The 21,005-nt window shown below is 37.8% G+C and overlaps 1 protein-coding gene across 1 annotated transcript in view; it reads left to right on the top strand.

Annotated features, from left to right (window-relative positions):
- LOC150106790 (adipose-secreted signaling protein) overlaps positions 1-21,005 on the top strand; it is a 114,300-nt gene that overhangs the window by 15,137 nt on the left and 78,158 nt on the right. Inside the window, exon 3 of the mRNA XM_090393317.1 lies at positions 15,756-15,868. Within this exon, the coding sequence (XP_090249443.1) occupies positions 15,756-15,868 (113 nt within the window). The remainder of the gene's footprint in view (positions 1-15,755; positions 15,869-21,005) is intronic.

Consider the following 21,005-nt stretch of genomic DNA (forward strand, 5'->3'; position numbering starts at 1 on the left):
GAAAGGAAATGGAATTTAGAGACCTACTGAGAGATAATTACTTGAGGCAGCATGTGATGGGACTTGGGGTGCAAAGAGCTATCTGTAACCAAGGTCACATTGCCTCCGAATGGGGAAAAGTTGACCATGCAGTCTTGACTTGGGAAATTGACATATCATGTATATTCTGTCAAGAAGGAATATATGGGGACTACAAGACAGGTAATTATGACAAGCTTATGAAGATGCTTGAAACCATGCCATGGCATAGAAACCTGCAGGAGAAGGATGTTAGTAGTGTGTGGGAAATACACATCTAGAAGAGCAAATCAAATCGTATACTTAAGGTCAATGGAGTTAATCCATTGATAGGAGATTATTAGCTGGATGAGTAGTATCATTAAGTATGAGGTGCTGAAAAAAGAAATGTTGTGGAGGGTATATAAGTTGAAAGGCAACCAGCAAGTTCATTAATAGTACAGGAATCAGGCAACTAAGGTGACCAGCCTAGTAAGGAAGGAAAAATCGGATTATGAGAAGAAACTAGCCAAATAAGCCAAAGGAAATCCCAAAGAGTTCTTTCATTACATAGCAAGTAAGAGGAAGAATAACCTTAATTGATGAGGTGACAGAAGCATATAAAATAGTTGAGTTACTTAGTGACCACTTTGCAAGGGTATATCATCTAAGTGAGTCACTGGTGAACGGACGTGCTATCGGAGAGTTCCTGAGAGATTTGTGTTTTTTGTTGATTTATTGGTGTTTTGGATTCAATTTAATGGACTTAAGTGTGTAATTTTGGTATATTATTTGAGCTTTATTAGCGTGGTTTACTAAAGTGTTTTATAACATAATCTATGTCGGTAAGTCGCCGCTAGATGAATTCGTAATGTGTAGTGTTCGTGCAAGCTCCAGATAAGATAAGTATCATTTTCAGTTATCGATACAAATTACTTAATATTGTGTAGTTTTGTTTTGTTTGCCTTGCGTATTTTAGTGCGTCTATTTTTGGTGTGTTATAACGTATAATTTGACAAAACACGTTGCAAATAAGGATGGCACCTGTGCGAAGGAAAATGGCAGCCAGTAATGAAGGTTCGCCATCGTTATCAAAGAACGGTAGCATAAAAGAAATGAGTCAGTGTACTAGCTGTGAAATGTACGCTTTGCGGAGTGCAGTCGGAGTGTGGTTAGATGATAATAAAGGATTGAATGTGTGTAGAAAATGTAGGGAGAATGAGGAATTGAAGTGTATTTCGGATCGTGAGTGTGATATTTTTGTCAACCTTCAGAATGAAGGAAATAGGGATATGACAAGAAACGGCAAGGTTGTACATGAAAATTGTGAGAGTGTGAATGTAGAAAGTGTGAATGATAGTATAAATGGTTTCTCAGAGAACAAAAAAGATGAGATAGATGCATTGAGTGAGATTGCATTGTTGAATAGTGCGATAGAAAGAGCAAAACAGCAGCTAGAGTGCATGAACAAAAGTAGACTGAATGAACCAACCAATAATAAAAGGTATGACAGGAAAAATAGACGTATGAATGTGAACATGAACAAAATGAAGGATAGAGTGCTGTATGGAGACTCGTTAGTACGAGGTGTGTTAGTAGAAGATTTGACAAAATCGTACCAACCTGGTGCGACCATAAAGGACGTAACTGCGTCTATTAGAGAGCAAAAGGAAAGGTGAAAGAAATGATTGTTGTGGCAGGTACGAATGATTTGAAAGAAGATAAAATGGAAATGATAGAAGACCTGAATGAATTGTTTGAGGTAGCAAAAGAAAAGAGTGAGAGAGTTAGAATGATTAGTCTTTTGCCACGGTATGACAGTGAAATGTTTAAAAGGAGGGCTATAATTGCGAATGACTTTATGCGTGGGTTATGTATGACGAGTGGTGTGGAATTTGTGGATGTGTGGAGTGAGTTTGATGGGTGAAAGGATCTATATAAGATGGATGGCTTGCATTTGAATGGTTACGGTGTAAGAAGACTTGAGAAAGTGTTGCTGAATGTTGTGGATGTGCAAATTCAGGGAAACTAGATTTGTTAGAGGGGGGGGGAGTAGAGATACAGTCCTTATGGAGGCAGTTGAATGTAAGAATGAATATAATATGCCAGAGCAAATAAGGACAACAAATCTGAGTGGGATAGTTAATATAAGGCATCAAGGTAGGGTTGGGGCTAATGGGGGTCTTAAATTCATGTACACTAATACTAGGAGTATTAGGAACAAGAAGGAAGAGTTTTTGGCCATGGTTGGCACTTCCAGACCACAGGTTATAGGTATTAGTGAAACATGGCTGACTGTAGATGATATAACTAGTGGGATTGAATGTGATGGGTATAGTGTGTTCAGGAATGACAGAGAGAATAAAATGGGGGGAGGAGTATTGTTGATGATAGCTGATGAGCTCCATCCAAGGAGAATAGAAGTTGAATTGCAGGATAGAGAAAAGAGCACATTTGAGGCCATTTGGTGTGAGATTGTGGCTAGCAGAACTACATATACAATTGGGTGCTGCTATAGACCAGGTGATGGAAAAGATGGTGGTGACAGTATGCACAAGCAAATAGAAGAAATGGGTGGAAGGAGGGTGATTATTATGGGAGATTTCAACTATGGTCGCATTGATTGGAGTGAGGAGAGGACACACGGGAGGAAGGAACTGGATTTTATGCGGTTATTAAGGGATAACTATCTGCGACAGCATGTAATGGAAAATACTAGGGGTCAGAGAGTGCTTGACCTAGTAATTACATCTGAGGATTTGGCTGTAACAAATATGACCACATTGCCACCAATCGGTGAGAGTGATCATAGGGTCTTAACTTGGGAGGTGGCTAAAGGTGTAGAATTTTCAATTAAGACGGTACGTGTGGAATTATCGGGCTGGAAAGTATGACATGCTTAGGAGTTTGATTGGTTCAGTGCCATGGCATGTACAACTGCAAGGACTAGAAGTTGATAGTGCATGGGAGGTAGTTAAGAAGTGCTTGCATGAAGCAATGGCTGACTGTATACCTAGAGTCCGAATAATAAATCAAGTAGGGGTTAAATGGATGAATAACACCATTAAGCTTGAGTTGCAAAAAAAGAAACAACTATGGAGGGAATTTAAGGAGAAGGGTGACTGGCAGGCACATGAACGGTATAAAGCGCAGGCTAGAAGGGTGACGAGTGTGGTAAGAAAAGCAAAAAAGGATTACGAAAGAATATTGGCCATGCAGGCTAAAGAGAATCCTAAACAGTTTTTTAGATATGTAGCAAGTAAAAGGAAAAATGTACATGGCAGATTGATTTTAAAGAATGCTGATGGTAGGGAGGTAACTGAATCAGTTGAGATAGTTGAGTTACTAAGTGAGCACTTTGCAAAAGTATATCATCCAGGTGGTGACATTGCAGAAACGAATAAACCAGTAGATTATACGGGAATTGTGGTTAATGAAGTGGAGGTGAGTAGTCTATTGCATAACCTCAATGTCAATACATCTGTGGGATTGGATGGTATACCAGCTCCTGTTGTACGAGAAGCAGCTAAAGAATTGTCAGTACCCTTGACCATTTTGTTTAATTTGAGTCTCGGGTCTGGGTTAGTCCCGAGCGGGTGGAAAGAGGGGAAAATAGTTCCACTGCATAAAGGTGGTTCCAAGACTGCTGTTGTAAATTACCGACCGATTAGCATATCAGGAATCATTGTCAAGGTCTTAGAGAAATTAGTCAAGAAAAGAATACAGGATTGGATAGATGAAAATGGGATATTGTATGGTGGACAACATGGTTTTGTGAAGGGTAGATCATGCCTCAGTAACTTGCTCACGTTTTATAACACAGTGACGGCTGAACTGGATAGGGGTAATGGGTTTACAGTGATACTACTGGACCTTGCCAAGGCCTTTGATAGGATATCACATGGAACCCTAATCAGTAAACTGGAGCAGATGGGTATAGATATAGGGTTGGTGAGATGGATAAGAGGGTGGTTGAAGGAGAGATATCAAAGAATGGTTTATTCAGGAGTGGAGTCTAAAAGACGTCTTGTGACTAGTGGAGTGCCACAGGGCTCTGTTCTTGGACCACTGCTTTTCAATTTGTTCATCAATGATATTGGAAAGGATCTGAGAGGAAGTGTTCACTTGTTTACTGATGATGCAAAGTTGGGTAGAACAATTGTGAGTGCACAAGATGTCAAAATTTTACAGGATGATTTGGATAGTTTGGAGGACTGGGCTAGGAAAAATGGATGTCAATTTAATGTGGCAAAGTGTAAGGTTATGCACTTTGGGGTGAAAAGAATAGCAGCAGTATATCGCATTGGTGGAATCATACTCCAGGAGATTGATGAGGCCAGGGATTTGGGAGTGTTGGTGGATAGGGAGTTGAAGTTTAGGGGGCACATTGCAAAAGTAACTAAAACAGCTCACCAAATCACTTGGCTTCTGAAAAATACTTTAACATGCAGAGACGAACAAGTTGTTGTTCCTCTGTATCGAGCCTTGATAAGACCCCATCTGGACTTCTGTGCCCAGCTATGGGCACCAGGGTTTCTTCGTGATGAGGAGGAAGTGGAGAGGGTCCAGAGACGAGTGACCAAGATGATAGCAGGTCTGTGGAATGAACCTTATGAGAATAGGTTGAAGATTTGTGGGTTGCAGAAATTGGACGATAGGCGAAGGAGGGGTGATATGATTGAGACATTCAAATTACTGAAGGGGTTTTATAAGATTGATCCAGAAGATATTTTTGAAAATATGACTGGTGGTGGGAGGACTAGGGGCCATGCATGGAAGCTGGGCAAGAGCGTGGTTGACAAGGGTGTTAGAGCTAGGTTCTTTACTTGGAGAGTGGTAAATGAGTGGAATAAGCTTCCAGAGTCTGTTGTGGGTGCTACGACCGTGAATGAGTTCAAGGCAAGGTATGATAGATACTGTGTGAATGTTGAATAGTTGTTCTTGACATGATGTTAGGGCCTCCCTCGATGAGTCTGTCGACTCCTTGGAGTTTCCCGGAACAATAATAATAATAATATTAATAATAATAATAATAATATGTGACAGACTGTTGTAGGAACAGAAATGGATGAATTGGAGGTTCTTAGGATATTTCAGAATCTCAGTGTAAATTTGGCCATGGGATGAGATTGAGATATCAACTCATGTTTTATGAGAATGTGCAAGGGAACTGGCAATGTCTCTGAGTAAGCTCTTTAATTTAAATCTCATCTCTGGTAGAGTTCCAAAGGAGTGAAAAGAGAGCAAAGTAATTCCTTTGCAGGGGAGGTTCTAAGACTGCAGTAGCAAATTATAGACCAATCAGTATTTCAGTTGTGGTGGTAAAAGTACTGAAAAAATTGGTTAAAATTTTTTTTTTTTTTTAAATTCAAGAATAAGGTGGATAAGAATATGGCCCTTTATGAGGGCAACATGGCTTTATGAAAGGTTGGTCATGTCTTAGTAATTTACTAACTTTTTTTATAACGGAGTGATAGGTGAGTTGGATAAAAGAAATGGCTACACAATGGTTCTGTTGAATTTTGCAAAGGCATTTGACAAATACCACATGGAACTCTGTTACACAAATGAGAACAAATGGGAATGGATATGACACTGGTATCTGATGAACATATATATTAAAAAGTGGTATGGGGAAGAGCAGAATCCAGGAGAAAGCTGTACCTCAAAATTCTGTATTAATAATTTACACATAAATGATATTGAAAATAATCTTAAAGGAAATATTCAGTTGTTTGCTGATGATGCAAAATTGGGTAGAGGAATAATTAAGATGATTTAAATATGCTGTCATTATGGGCTAAAGATAATGGGTGTGAGTTTAATGTGGAGAAATGTAAAGTTATACATTTTGGGATAAATAGATTACAAGCTGTGCATTACACTGATGAAACTTAACTTCAGGAAATAGATGAAATTAAGGATTTGGGGGTGGTAGTAAACAGAGTAGAAGTTTGGAGGGCATATTGCTAAGATTACCAAGGTAACTTATGTTGCTTGGCTATTGAAGAACACACTAACAAGTAGAGATAAGGGAGTTATTTCTCTTTATAAGGTCTTGGCCCACATCTGGATTATTGTGCACAGGTCTAGTTCCTGAGTTTCTTGTGGAGGAACTCAGTGGTGGAGAAGATTCAGAACTTGAAGTGTCCATTTTTCATGGACAGGGCTTTAATTTGTTCTCCCTCTTTTTTCATATATAGTGCAGGTGATTTCCTTCAGAAAAACGCCAAATACACTATAAGGACTCAGACCTTTTCCTCATCTGAGGGTATAGTAGTAAAATGATTTTGCATGCCAACTACTAAATATTAGCTATACATATCATAGTAATACATCAGGAGGCTTCTTGATTGGATAACAAAAAATCCTGCTGCCATTTCATGCCTGAAGTCCATGTATGGTGGTATTCAAGGGAACTGTTGAGGCCATGTTGGACAGGAAACTGGTTTCCCTTTGTTATGGACGGTGTATACAGTAGTTGTGAGACTCACTTCTTATTGCATGTCCACTATCTTTAATTCTTAATCTCAACATACATTGAAAGACAGCTTACTCAAATAATTTTACTGCATATAATTTCTTCCACATAAAACAATTCCAAAAAAAGAAAGAAATCATTTTGCCAATTTTGTAGCCTGTAATATAAATTATGTACCTGACTACTCACTCATTCAAGCCAGATTATTCTAAATGGGATCTCAGGTACCTCAATAACTACTATTCATCTCAGTTGCTCAAATTATGCCTTACACAGATTCTTTTTACCATGGGGATGTTACATGTACATTCATCAAATTGACATCCTACATCAGAGAATGCAGAGCCTCACTTTGATCTCTTTGCTACCCATCTCTAAACTTGATTTTCTACAAATGAAATGCTCAAACAGTAAGGTCATCTTCCTTGATGATTCAAACTGACTTTTCTTCTCTAGTTCCATTGATCAAGCGGACAGGGATGCTGAGGTATTTGCCATTATCCATCACCTAACATAAATGGTCCATCTACCTGTTAGGATATCTGACAACCCTCACTATCATTGTTTGCCTCTTCTTAGTAATCTCCCTTTTTAAATATATTCCTTTCCTCTTGGTAACTCATGTTATAATCTCATTCAAGTTTCCTTAACTATGGAACCAACTTCACTCAGCTACATTCAGTGTTATGTCTTTTCTGGCATTACAAGAATGCCAAATTAGATGACTTCTCTTTTCCATTCTCTGACTACTGCTTCTTTAATTTTGATCCAGACACCTGCTCAGACCAATTACAAAAAATAATTCTAACTGGAATGAAGGCCTTCATCCCTCATTCCATTCAAAATTCCTAATCACTAACTCTGCCTACATCACAGCTCATGTGGAAAAAAAAAAAAAAATCTAAATTCCATTTCTTCGAAAATGCCAAATGCAACGAATTTGTTACCTGTTCAAATTCAGTCACACTTTCTCGTCCTTCACCAAGATCATAAGCACAACTGTTGGCTATCCATTTTTTTCCCTGTTGTTACTATCCAGTGGTAATGTTGTAATGTTATCCAAAGACCACTGACCTATTAACATCATTGTTTTTTAATTCCTGAACTGAGATAAAGAATCCTCTCCCCTGTCTCACACAACCAAAGAACTAATCACTCCATGCTGCTGCACCAGAAAGAATTCTACATCCTGTCCATTTAGTAAAAGATAAGTCAGCCAGCTTCTTCACCTACTGCTAGCTAATTAATGCCGGTAGTATGAATTTTGCCACTTTCGATTTGCAGCTAATCTTCTAGCCTTCACTGCCTACCTTTGAACTCGTGTTATATAAAGATTTAGACAAACTCGCATAGTTGTTGCTCTTGGCATTTGATAGCATCTGACATGGAGGCCTTCTCAACAAGCTCCTATCCTATTAATCTGCCTTCTACCCTTTGCATTTGGGTCAATAGTTTCCTCTAGTTACTTATGTGTTATGGTGGATGGTTTCCTCTCCTTAGATTTCCCCACAAGTGCAGGAGTACCTGAGGACTCTGTGCTTTCACACTCTTTCTCTCACACAATAACCTGCTCTAACTTCAAATCCTATCCATAGTTTTGCTAATGACACTACATTCTATCCCATTCTACTTTTTTATTTGATTACTTTGTACTGCATCATTAAGAGAGATCTTCCATAACCAATGTCTTGAACTCTGATCTCCTTACTTTTTTTTTCAATGAGGCTAGGATAATCTTGTGAACTTCATTGCTACCAAAAACACAGTCCTGTCTTATTTCTTATAAGAAAGATCTTATGTCACTCCTTTTTTGATAATACACAGACATGATCATCAGATTTTCCCTTCTTTGGTAACTTACCAGTCAACTCATAGTTTCAGCAGCTACCAAAAAACTGCACTTAGCTCAAGGCTACTTTTCACCTATACAACTGTTAACATTGTATAAATCCATCCAACCATGGAATACTGCTCACATATTTGTGGTAATGAATCCAGAATCTGATTGCCTGATGCTCTTCAGAAGAGGGCAGTGCAATTGATTGATATCTCTTCCCCCCCCCCCCCCTCTCTGATCCACTCCGGTCCCTTTCTCATACACACTCAGAAAGTGAATGTCTGGGAGAGAGGGATTGGAGTTGCCTTGTCTCTTCATTTGCCTAATGCTCTGCTGAACTGGCCACAATTATAAGAACAAGAGCAATTGTTCGCCAGCATCCATTTACTGTCCAGCTCTGAACTTACTAAACCAGCTCCTATTTCTCTTTTTCATGCTGTTCTTTGGAACAGCCTCCCTCACTTTTGTCTTTTTCAAAGACTGTAATCAGCTATTCAAAAAAAAAAAAAAAAAAAACACCTCAATAAATTTCTGTTATGGATTATGCAACCTTTCATTTGTTAGTCATATATAAAAAATATAAATATGCATTCACTTTGTGTTGCTAACTTAAAATATTGCCATGAGAAGCAATTAGGAGAGAATCAAGGCAGACATAAAAATTTACAAGGCATTTATTATTTATTGCTGGCTTGGTTGGTCAAGTTGTTAACATACCCACATCTCCAGCCAGCAGGCTTCTGGGTATGAATCTTTGCCATAAGTATGAATGTTTTTAGGTGGAAGGTGAATTTCATTGCCCACCTGCCTCCATTTGAGGCAACTGTTCATGATAGAAAGGAACTATCAGTAACTACCATTTTTCCAATACTTTTCTTCCTGTAATCTTTGCTCTGCTTCTCAGTCTTTTTCACTCCTGGTTTCCAGACTCCCATCATTTGGAGCTACAACCTTGTTGCCATGTTTGCCATGCAATGTGACATGCAGCCATCTGGAAAGGGAGATCTTGGTAGTGTCACACTACTACTTTGGTTCCTAATTCAGCAAGTGGGCATCTGCTTGTAGCTCTGGTGTGCTAGCACCGAGCCTCTTCCCTTTGGAAAATAATTGTTCATCCTCATGTTTATCAGGGATCCTCATCAAGCCCCAGTCCAGTACAGAAACCATTTGCACATCAACAGAAAACAAAACTATGAAACAGAAAACACCAGAAATGGCAACAAATAAATTCCCTTAATTATACATTCTGCAGGATAATGTTGACTTGTGAAAATGTAACCTTCCTTTATTCAGAATGGTTTGGCAGGATCACCAAAATCTGTCAGACTCGGGTTTTCTGGGTAGATTCTTATCAAAACAGCCATCTAGAAACAGAACTCCTTGGTGCAATATCTGTCAAGGAAATACCAATCATGGCAACCCACACATAACTTTGAACTTTTCTAGATGAATAATATTGAAATGGGACCTCCTCAAATATTCCCAATGAGATTTGCTCTGAACTGAAGATCTTCACATATAAAGATGGTCATCTGGTTCTGACCAGATGACCATCTTTATATGTATCATCACAGTGAAAGCAGAGTATCTCAACTTCCTTATTAGGCTCTATATCCCAAACCATTTGCACTGCTTTTAAGTGTTGTCAGAAATGCAGTCATCCTCAAATTGCCTATTGACTCTGCTATATGTGCTTGTTTTGGCAAGTATGAGAAACAGACTATAGGTGCAAATCATAAATGTCCTGATTGTAAGAGGAAACATCCAGTATATTCCTGAGCATGCCAATCAAAACATTTCATCCAAAAGTGGAAAGATGAAAAGGAGATTCAAAAATTGAAGACTGAGCAGTGCATTCTGTATTAGGAGATGAAGTAGAATAACATCAATATTTACTATAATAAAAAAAAAAAAGAAAGCCCTCTTGAAGTGAGAACACAGCTGTTAAAAAAAAATGTCGAACAGGGACCTTAACACAGGGCCTTCTCACATCCACGTCATCTCTGAAAGGTATGATTTGCTTGTAATCTCCTTAGAGCGAATTAGACAAAAATGAATATGGTCTCACTGAAAATTATTCCATTGCATGAGAACCCCATTAGTTAAAAAAAAAAAAAAAAAAAAAGGAAAGTATTCCTTAGAGAAACCAGGGTGTGCCTCCAGATCAATTAGTAGATGGGTTAGATACCACTTTTGTCTCACAAAAAAACAAAACCTCTTAAATACCTTATGTCTTGATTGGAGTTCAATTTTGAAATCTTCGATATTTTATCTCATCATCATCATCATCAAATTCCGGCCATGTACCCTCAAAGGGTGTACAGTATATGATAGTACTACATGAAAAATTTACATCATTACTAACTTCCTATCTACAATTTTCCTCCAAATCAATCTGTTACTTGTTAACACTCCAACATTATCAGATCTTATATTTCTATCGTCTAAGGCACTTTGTACCACATCAATCCACCTATATCTTGGTCTTCCTCTGGGTCGTTTTCCTGCCAACCTGGCAGAGAACACTTGTTTTGCTAATCTTTCCTCTCCCATTCTATTTAAGTGACCATACCATCTGAGATTAGCTCTGCTAACGCATTCCTGGATGCTGACAATGTCAAGTTCTTTCCTAATATCCTCATTTTTAATATGATATTGCCATTGATGCCATCTGTTCACACCTCTAATCTTTCTCAGGACTCTCATATCTGCGATCTCTAGTCTTTGGACAAGTGTTTTACTTCTGACCCAGCTCTTGGATCCATAAGTTAAAACTGATTTGAACACTATCTTGTATACAGCTAATTTAGTGTTCTGACTAATTTATCTCTTATTCCATATGAATTTATTCACTTGACTTCCTACCTTACCAGCTTTGTTGATTCTGTTGTCTATTTCCATATTTAATTTACCATCTTCAGTAAAAATTGTGCCTAAGTAGCTGAAATGTTTTACTTGTTCTACAGGTTCTCCGTTCAGAACGCAGTTGACATTTTCAATGATTCTGCCTATTTTCATTGTCTTTGCCTTTTTATTGCTGACCTTCATACCATATCTATTACAACAGTTATTCAATTTAGTCAGGGAATCTTGCAGACTTGTAGTGAATTTATTTAGAAGTATAACATCGTCTGCATAAAGCAAAGAGCCGACATTAACATCTCCAATTTTGATATCATGTTTAATACCACTTTCCTTCATAATGTGATCCATATAGATAATGAACAACAGAGGCAATAATGTACATCCTTGTCTCACACCAGATTTAACATTAGGCCATCTTCCTGTACTTCCTTCACTTCTAACTGCTGACTTATAACTCAAATAAAGACTAAGTATTGATATAATGCCCAATTGACACCATATAACTGTAGCGTATGGAATAGCTTCTCTCTTGGCACCTTGTCATATGCCTTTTCCAAATCGACAAAACTTAAATACAGATCTTTGTTATATTCCCATGATTTCTCCACTATTTGTCGTAAAGTGAACATCTGATCCTGACAGCCTCTGTTTGACCTGAATTCAGCTTGTTCTTCACCAAGCTTTTCTTCCACAATTCTTCTCAACCGTTTCTCAAGTATACTTGCATATATCTTACCAGGAACACTCAATAGGGATATACCTCTGTAATTCTCACATTCAGTTTTATTTCCCTTTTTATATATAGATACTATGAGAGCTCTACTCCAATCATTGGGAATTTGTCCCTTTGCCAGGCCTTCTGAACTATGCAGTGCAGCCACTGTAAGACTTTTATACCACCATATTCCAACATTTCTGTCGAATATATCATCTACTCCTGCTGCCTTTCCACATTTCAAGCCTTTGATGGCTTTTCTATTTCAAGTATGGATATGTATTCCTGACTGTATGCCTGTTGAGTGTTTTTTTACCACTGTTTGTTTCGTTTAGCAATTTTTCGAAGTAATTACTCCATACTTCAAAGATATCTTTTTCTCCTGTTTTCATGTCACCTTTATCATCTTTAACTCCTTTTACTGCGCTTTTTCCTCCATTTCTTAACTTCTTCAACAACCTCCAGAATATTTTGCCACCTTCTTGATATTTATTTTCCATGTTCTTACTAAAGTCCTCCCATGACTTTTGTTTAGCTAGTTTTACACAGTATTTAGCTTTCTTACATTTGTCTGTGTATTCTCTAAGAGCACAAGCTGACTTATTTGCCAGGAACTTTTGATATGCTTTCTTCTTTTCCTTCACTGTCTCTTTAACTTCCTGTGTCCATCATGGAGTTCTGATTTTTCTATCCTTGCAGACAACCTCACCATATGCCTCTCTGGCTGAATCAATCAGGGTTTTCTTCAAGACTTGCCACTGAATCTCCAAAGTTTATTTCCTGTTCTCAAACTCATTGATTTTTTCTTCAATAATTTTTGCGTATTTTACTCTACAGTTCACATCTGAGAGCTGCTCAACTTTTATTCACTTTAAAACTTTCTTACATGTTATTCTTTTCAATATGAAATTCAATTTTATCCTGCTCAAGACTAAATAGTGATCACTTCCAATTTCAAATCCTCTGTACACTGGTGTCCTGCACCAGGGAAAAAAAATCACTATCAACAATAACATAGTCAATGAGACTTTTCTTATTCCTTGCCTCTTCTCTCCATGTGAATTTGTACACATTTTTATGTTGAACATGGTATTAGTAATAACCAGTCCATGTCCTGAACAGAAATCCAACAAGTATTTGCCATTATTATTAGCTTTGCTCTTTTCTCCAAATTTTCCCAAAATATTTTTATATGTCTGACAATCATTTCCTACTCTGCTATTTAGATCCCCAACAAGGACCAACTTTTCATTTTTCATTGTGTCAGTTGCTTTCTCTAAAGCCTCAAGACATTCCTCCACTTGTACCTAGTAGAACCTTCTGTGGGACCATAGGCACAAATGAGTCTCATTGTCCAGTTCCCTATTCTGATATTTGCCTACATCACTCTACTTGAGGCTGCCTGCCATTCAAGAAGATTAATCTCATATTTAGTGTTGAATACTATGGCTACTCCTTCTTTTCCTTGATTGTCATTGCCTGAATATAACATTTTGTATTTATTGCTCTGAAAGATCTCACCAGTTTTTGTCTTTTTTGTTTCAGTCATCCGTATTATGTATGTCGATCTGGTACTTATCTAATTCCTCAGCTAGCTCCATTTCTTTGCCATTCAAGCTTCTTATGTTGATAGTACCAATCTTTAATTCTGGTGATGTTGAGTTGGGGTGTGTTTTCAGATTTGTTCCAATAGCTGACTTTTCACTGTTTGCCCCGGTTCCTTGGCGAAAACAGCGGGGACGTTGTTTAATCGGGTGACGCCCCAGCCAGCATGAAATTTTGTCATGTTGTACCAATATTTTGTATTTTGGTTTAAGCCAATAAGAATACAATTTGGTCAGCTAAATCCCAAATTCCAGCCCATCCTCGTTCGTTCAGTATTCAAGTAGATACCCAACAGGGTGCACCACAAGAAGGTGAGAATTGGACATTAGGTCAGAAGCCCTGGTTGGTTCTCTGCATTCCTTTAAAGGGTATGTGGAGGTCTCCTATCAGTTATACAGCTTTGAACTTTAAGCACCCCGATATTTTATCTTAAGGAGTAAAAATATCTGAAATGTCAAACTGATCTCTATCTAAGGCAAATGAAATAAAGATCTTGCAGCATTCATATCATTGGCAGTTGAGACTTCTAGTCCCTTGCCAATGCTATAGGATACAACTTCCCCTTTTCCGTATTTCGACTTTTCTTATAGCTTGATGGCACAATGGTTCATCTCCTAAAGAGAAAGTAGACGTCTTGGAATCAATCTTTTCCTCCAACTTTCTTGTTTAGTCAACCAAGGCAAATTCTTCACATTATTCCACAAACTGACCACAGCATGCAACTTTTGATCTTTTGTCAGAGGCTGCAGATAACAGAAAATTGCTCAGTGGTTTTTATATGAACAAATTATATTTGACAAATTATATTCTTGTTTAATCCTTTATCCAAGTATAAGCAAACAAAGTTTGCACACAACTAAGCTACTTGTATATAGAGGCTGTTGACTTCACATCGGTTGCCTCAGTATCCCATAATGCAAAAACATCATGGGGGATACTGAGGATATACTCATCCTTCTCCTTCATTCCCATTCCACATATGTCTTCTTTTTGGAACAGTCTTCCTATACTATTTTCTCAAATAATCACAAATTACATTCCACAGCATGGAATGTAATTTGTGATTACATTCCAAGCTGTGGAATGTAATTTGTGATCATAGGGAACATTCCACAGGCCACTCACCATTGAGTGGCCTGTGGAATGTTCCCTATGAGGATAGATTGAGGATGTGTGGATTGCAGATGTTGGTTGATAGGAAAAAAATAGAGGGATGTGATATAAACACTTAAGTTACTTAAAGGGTTTTATAGGATAGATGCAGGGGAAATGTTTCAACACTTGTTCCAGAGGGACCAGAACAAGGGGTCATCCCTGGAAGTTGAATAATGGTGTGGTTAGTAGGTGTGTGAGGACTAGGGTTTTTTGCTTGGAGAGTTGCGAATGAGTGGAATGGGTTGCCAGAGTCAGTTGCGAGTGCTTTGTCTATTAATAGGTTCAAGGAGAGGTATGATAGATTGAGTCTCCTCAATCTATGAGTCTTTGGGCTCCATGGAGGAGTCCATATAATAATAATTATATGGACATGTCTTGTCTATAGTCTTGACAGGAAATATCAATCTCTTTCCTGTCAAGACTCCAACATTATCAGTCTTATATTGCTATTTTCTAAGGCACTTTTTACTGTATCAATCCACCTATATCTTGGTCTTCCTCTGGGTCTTTTTCCTGCTAACCTGGCAGAGAACACTTGTTTCGCTAATCTTTCCTCTCCCATTAGCATTAATGCAGAATGATGCAATTATGTTTTAAGTTCTATGTTTTTTTTTAAATACAAGTTAAAAATAATTTGTATTTAAAAAAAACACAAAAAACTTGCATTGCTTGTTAAAATTAATCACCAGCACTACTTTTGATTTCTTCTCCTTTAAATGATTTTATATTATTATTATTATGATTACGTGACACCTCCAAGGAGTCTAAAGACTTATTGAGGGAGGCACTTACTCTACAACTCTCCATCTTCACAACTCTATCCACCAACTAAGGCTACTACCATCATCATCATCTTCACCAACACCATCTACTGCTCATCACCACCACTAGTATTTTCACAGACAATCACAAACATTCATGCCCACAGCGGGATTTGAATCCACAGCCTTTTGACTGGAGAGCAGATACGCTAATCTCTCGGCCAACCTGGCTGACTTAATAATAATAACAAAACCATTATAATAATGCTTTTGCCTTAATATACTAAAGATTGAATTTTTCATAAAATTGTTTTATATCTTTCTTATATATTTTGGCAGGTCAACACAGAGTTCATTTTACTGAGAGTGCTGATACATTTGGTCATGATGCAGACATTGTTGTATGTCCTGTTACTGATGCCCTTGTAAACATTCATCTTGGATTTCTACAGGTGAGTATCTCTTTCTCTCTCAAACTTACGAATTATAATGAATGTTTTATTTCTCCTAGGACAAGATACATTAGATAACAGTGACAGAACACCATTAACAGAAAATAACTAAGTATTTTGCATATGCCTCTGAAGAAAATATGTCAAATTCATCCTTAATTGTTTCATTCACAGTATAGGGGGCCAGTGAGTTTCATGTGGCAGTGTTTCTCAACTTTAGTTATGAGAATTAAGAATTTGAATCATAATTTTTAATATAAAAATTTAATATTTTTCTTCATTATTAATAAAAAAAAACCTTCATGGAGTTTTTTTTTAAAATTAATAATGAAGTCAACAGATCTATTTTGGATAGTTTCACTCAATCAGTAACATCACATCATATGTTGAATCTTAAATTCATTCGACTCCTAGCATTCACAACACATCTCAGTTGTCCACCATTTTGGATTTAAAAAAAACTCTTCTTCACTACATCTTTATACATATTCCAGGAATGACCTCGCTATATATAATTTCTTCATTAACTGTAAAATCACCTCACCAATATCTCTCATCACTTTTTTTCTACCTATCCACTAAACTCTGCAATTTACTTGTGTGTGTGTGTGTGTTTGTACACACACACACACACACACACACACACAATATTTGGACACCTTCTTACATGCAAATTTTGGATCCTACCACATGCAAATATGCAGGGAATGTCTGCGTAAGTCTGGTAATAAAAGGTGTGATGTGCTTCATGTTTTGCACTGTACTCAATGTCAAGATACCACATTCAGCTATACTGACAGACTTCCAACATGGGATGGTAGTTAGGTGTTGTGTCAGTGGTCTTTCTGTCTGTGACATTGCTACCATCTTAGTATACCGAAATCCACCATTGCATGTCATTCATAGGTGAAAAGTTAATGATACTACTAACAGCAGGAAAGACCACGACACTCACTAACTGAGATTAACGAACTCTGTCTTGGAATGTTCTAGCATCCTGCATGTCATCAGTGGTGGGCCTCAGTCAACCTAAAAAATGCTATGGGGACATCTGTCATCACTAGACTGCCATCAGAGAGTTGTATGCCTTAGGTTACCACAGCAGAGTTGCTGTGAACAAACCACACATCACCTGACTCCCCAATGCCAAATGATGCTTGGACTAGTGTATTTCGCACCATTCCTGGACCGTAGATGATTGGAAAAGGGTTCTGTGGAGTGACGTATCACACTTCCAAATGTTGCGGTCTGATGGTCATGTTTGGATCTGGAGATTACCTGGGGAACAGTTCTGGCAGGATGGCATTATTTCAACTGTCAAGTTTGATAAAGGCTCAGCACATCCACCAATGGTGGTCCATAGGTGAATGTGCCCAAAACCATGATGTCTGATTGCTACCTGGACAACTTCATGATTCTGATACTGTGGAAGTACTTTGGCAGTGACCCTTGGTTGCTCCATGCCATACCATACTGCTCAGCATGTCCAAGACTGGTTACATAAAAGTGTTGAAGTGTTGGAATGGCTAGCTCAGAGACCACACATCAACCCCATCAAACATCTTTGGAACAAATTATTGAAAGCTGAATTTGCTCCAGACCACAGTGGTCATCATCAGCAATGGAGGTGGCTTTGCATGAAGAATGGAAAAATATTCCTGTTGTGACATATTAGAAGTTGGTTGGAGGCATGCCCCAAAGGGTAGTTGCTGTCATTCAGACCGAAGATAGTCCCACTCGATACTAGAAATGTAATTGAAACCCATTTAAAAAAAAAAAAAAAATTTTTTTATCACAACTTGGTATCCAAATACTTTTGTCAACAAAGACTTATAATACAGCAGGTGCTGTGTGGGCAAATGATTAGGGAGAAAGAATTAATCTATTAATAAGTCTCTTGAAAAGCCAGAGTTGTACTCATTAGGAAAAATAGTATGTGGAACTACAAAGAACAGAGGTAGATTGAAGGAAGATGAGACATTGGTTCAATATGTGTGTTATGTTGGATTGTATGCAGATGTTGACCAGTAGCTGCCAGTTTAATAGAGCAATGTGCCCATGAAAGTACCCATCAAAAAGGCATAATGTAGAAGCAGATAATGAGGGATCTTTCAGAGAGGGATCTTTTAGATAAAATGCTCTCTTCTCTATAGTCAAGAATTCTTAGGGAGGTTTCGGGACCACCACCCCAAATGTGGGAATAATATTCTAAGGTTGGTTGGATTTGGGATATAGAAAATGTTAGGTGTAGGGCAGGAAGTAATGTTATGAAATAAACAGAATACCAGTTTTTTTTAGAGCTGCGGGATGCTACACATGTAATATGTTCATGCCGGGAAGAGCTAGATGTGAAAGTTAGCTCAAGAAGAGAAAACTGAATTTCCTTAATCTGTCTCTTCATAACTAGCATTCCTGATGGCACCTTGAATGTCTTGTACAGCGGTACAATTATACTTTCTCCCTATTGTTATATATTTACTCTTCCTTAAATAATTTATTTCCTTTATGAATTTACCTTTCTACAATAACTACAAGACTTACAAAATCTCCCTGACTCTAATATCTGTATCACTTCTTATGTGTTCATTCTATAAGGAAAGTAAATTCCATATCTCTAGCCGATTCCTAATTTTACTCACGTGCTTACCTTGTGACTGTTAAAGGTTATTCCTTGCTAAAAGAAACGAATCCTCTAATTTCTTTCTGGGGCCATCTCCTCTTCAGATATTGACAAATTTATATTTTAAAGCTGCACCAGCCAATATCTTAGAATAGAGGGGACTCTTATTCAGGGAGACTTTTCCAGACTCTTGGTGCACATAGGTGAATAAATTTAGTGCTTATACTCATAAATCAAACGCTTTACTGTGGCTAAGTAAATTCTGGTTTGCAGTCATAACCTCTAGAACAACATGTTATACCTTTCTTTCAATTTCCCCCGCTGTGGTTCAGATTAATGAGTGGTAGTTTTGGTTCATATCACAGGCAAAACTCAGGTATAAAAGAAAATACATTTATTGGAATCTAAAGACATAATATACACTTAGACCAATCTCACTTTCAATTAGTTCAATGACATGCTAAATCAAACTGATTAATATTCTAATGCATGAACAATAAATCCTTCTTTTGAGTTAGAGATTTAACACACATAATATACACATTATACACTTCTAATCAATATTCAACCTACTATGTTAGTCTTGCATATTAAACTAGTCACAATCATCTATAATCATTCCAAACAATTTGTCTTATGGACATTAGCCACTGCTAAATAATCACTTAAAGTTCTTAAATACTGTCCATACTCGATTATTACATTACAATGATCTTTCCCTTTTACCAACTGGGTAATTATACAACAAAATCTGTACTTTACCATTTCTTGGGGCAGGATCTCCAGGTCCATCTGAACTGTCCTTTGTTTGAATTACCTTTCGATACTTCCATAAGCCTGCGTCCACGTGGTGGTGGGTCACTATGGTCATCAGATTAAACTATGCTCTGCACCTGGTGTTTTTCCCTTGTCTATTCTCGATCTGTTTCGGGCCATCCTCGTTTCTAGCTGCCGGTTCATAATATATATCCGTGATATTATTCCGTTGGAACTTTCAGAGAAGGCAGCATATGCCAACATCTCGTGCTTTAGTACCGGCAGAAATTCAGACATCGTAGGGAAAAGCACACCATCCGATGTCGTACTATCGCCAAGAAACACCGTCAGGAACTTCTGGTCCACAGGAGAAGTCGAATCATCATCCAGCAAAACAGGCGAAAAAAGTCTTGAGAAAGGGGTGCAAACCCTTTTTATTCTCCCTTCACTTTCCCCCTTTTTAGCACCCTGTTACTAGCCGCGATAGCGCCTTCTTACTTTCCGCAATCTTTTTCCCGCCCGCTACTCACTTCGTCCACGGGAGCTTCGACATATCGCGGGATCGCTACCACCGTCTTCCAGGAAAGGAATGTGCATCGCTTTCTGAGATTGCCAATGCCTCAGGCCCACCCGTGACCTTTGGACTAATGTTTACATCTAATTTACCCATTCATTGTATACATGATGCATTTCATATAACACTAATTTATACTCGAAGTTCTTTACGTGGTATTACAATTCTACTAAAAGGAGGTAATTCTATTTCTATTTACAGTTACTACTTCATTTCTTCTGCTGGAGTAAAAGTTTTTTTCTCACAGCTGATTTTTCTGACTTGTTAAATCCTGAGTGAATTGTTTCTTTAATAAAGTGCTTCATTTAGGATGTAACACTATCTCTGTGTTAGTGTACTCATTATAGTACAGTGTGTTAACTTGCTATTATGTTAGGGAACACATACTGCTGTGTAACAGGTCTTTGCAACTTGCAGCATGCTCCTTGAACTGTCAGTCATCACCCCTCCCCAAGATTCATAATTTTATTCATCTACTGAAGAATATTTCCACCAATATAGTACACAGCTCTAGACTTCTACATTCCAAAGTTCAATATCTTGTACTATCTGCATCTCTATTCATTAATCCAATCTGAAAGTACATTTAAAACTTCTCGAATGGACTTGATATTACAAACAACTAAATATATGTCGCTCCACATGAAGTATATTTACAAATAACATGAACATTAAGTACCCAAGAATAGAATCTGTACACGTCATTGTTACTTCCTTCTCTTTTTTTTTTTTGAGACACCCCCCCCCCCCAATACCTGGTATCATTTGGATAACCAATCTGTTTATCTTTTCCCCAGTTTGTCCAAAATAATATTGCTGTGTGAGTCTCCCTCATTAATGAAAATAAAAAAGCAACACCCACCTTTCACAAACCCATGCTGACTGGTGTAGAGAATCCTATGTTTATGAACTAGTCCTACATTCCATTCTTAATCAGCTTCCCCAGTAACCTGAGTGACTTCAGATATAGATGGTCTCTAATTATTGGAAATATCTGTCTCATATCTGCTTTTGTGCGGTTGCACTGTTTTGTCTTCTTTCCACTTTTTTGGGATCTTTCTTATATTTTCAAATTTGTGTTACATAATGTCAAAAATGTGGATCTGTTTACTACAGCATACTGAGGATGCCATTTTGAATTAACATCTGCAGTATAACGTTGTTTTCGCCAGGGAACCAGGGCGAAC

Source organism: Typopeltis vanoorti, chromosome 5 (genome assembly GCF_054136105.1).
Source record: "Typopeltis vanoorti isolate ZY-2024b chromosome 5, IOZ_Tvanoo_1.0, whole genome shotgun sequence".
Taxonomy (NCBI): Eukaryota; Metazoa; Arthropoda; class Arachnida; order Uropygi; family Thelyphonidae; genus Typopeltis; species Typopeltis vanoorti.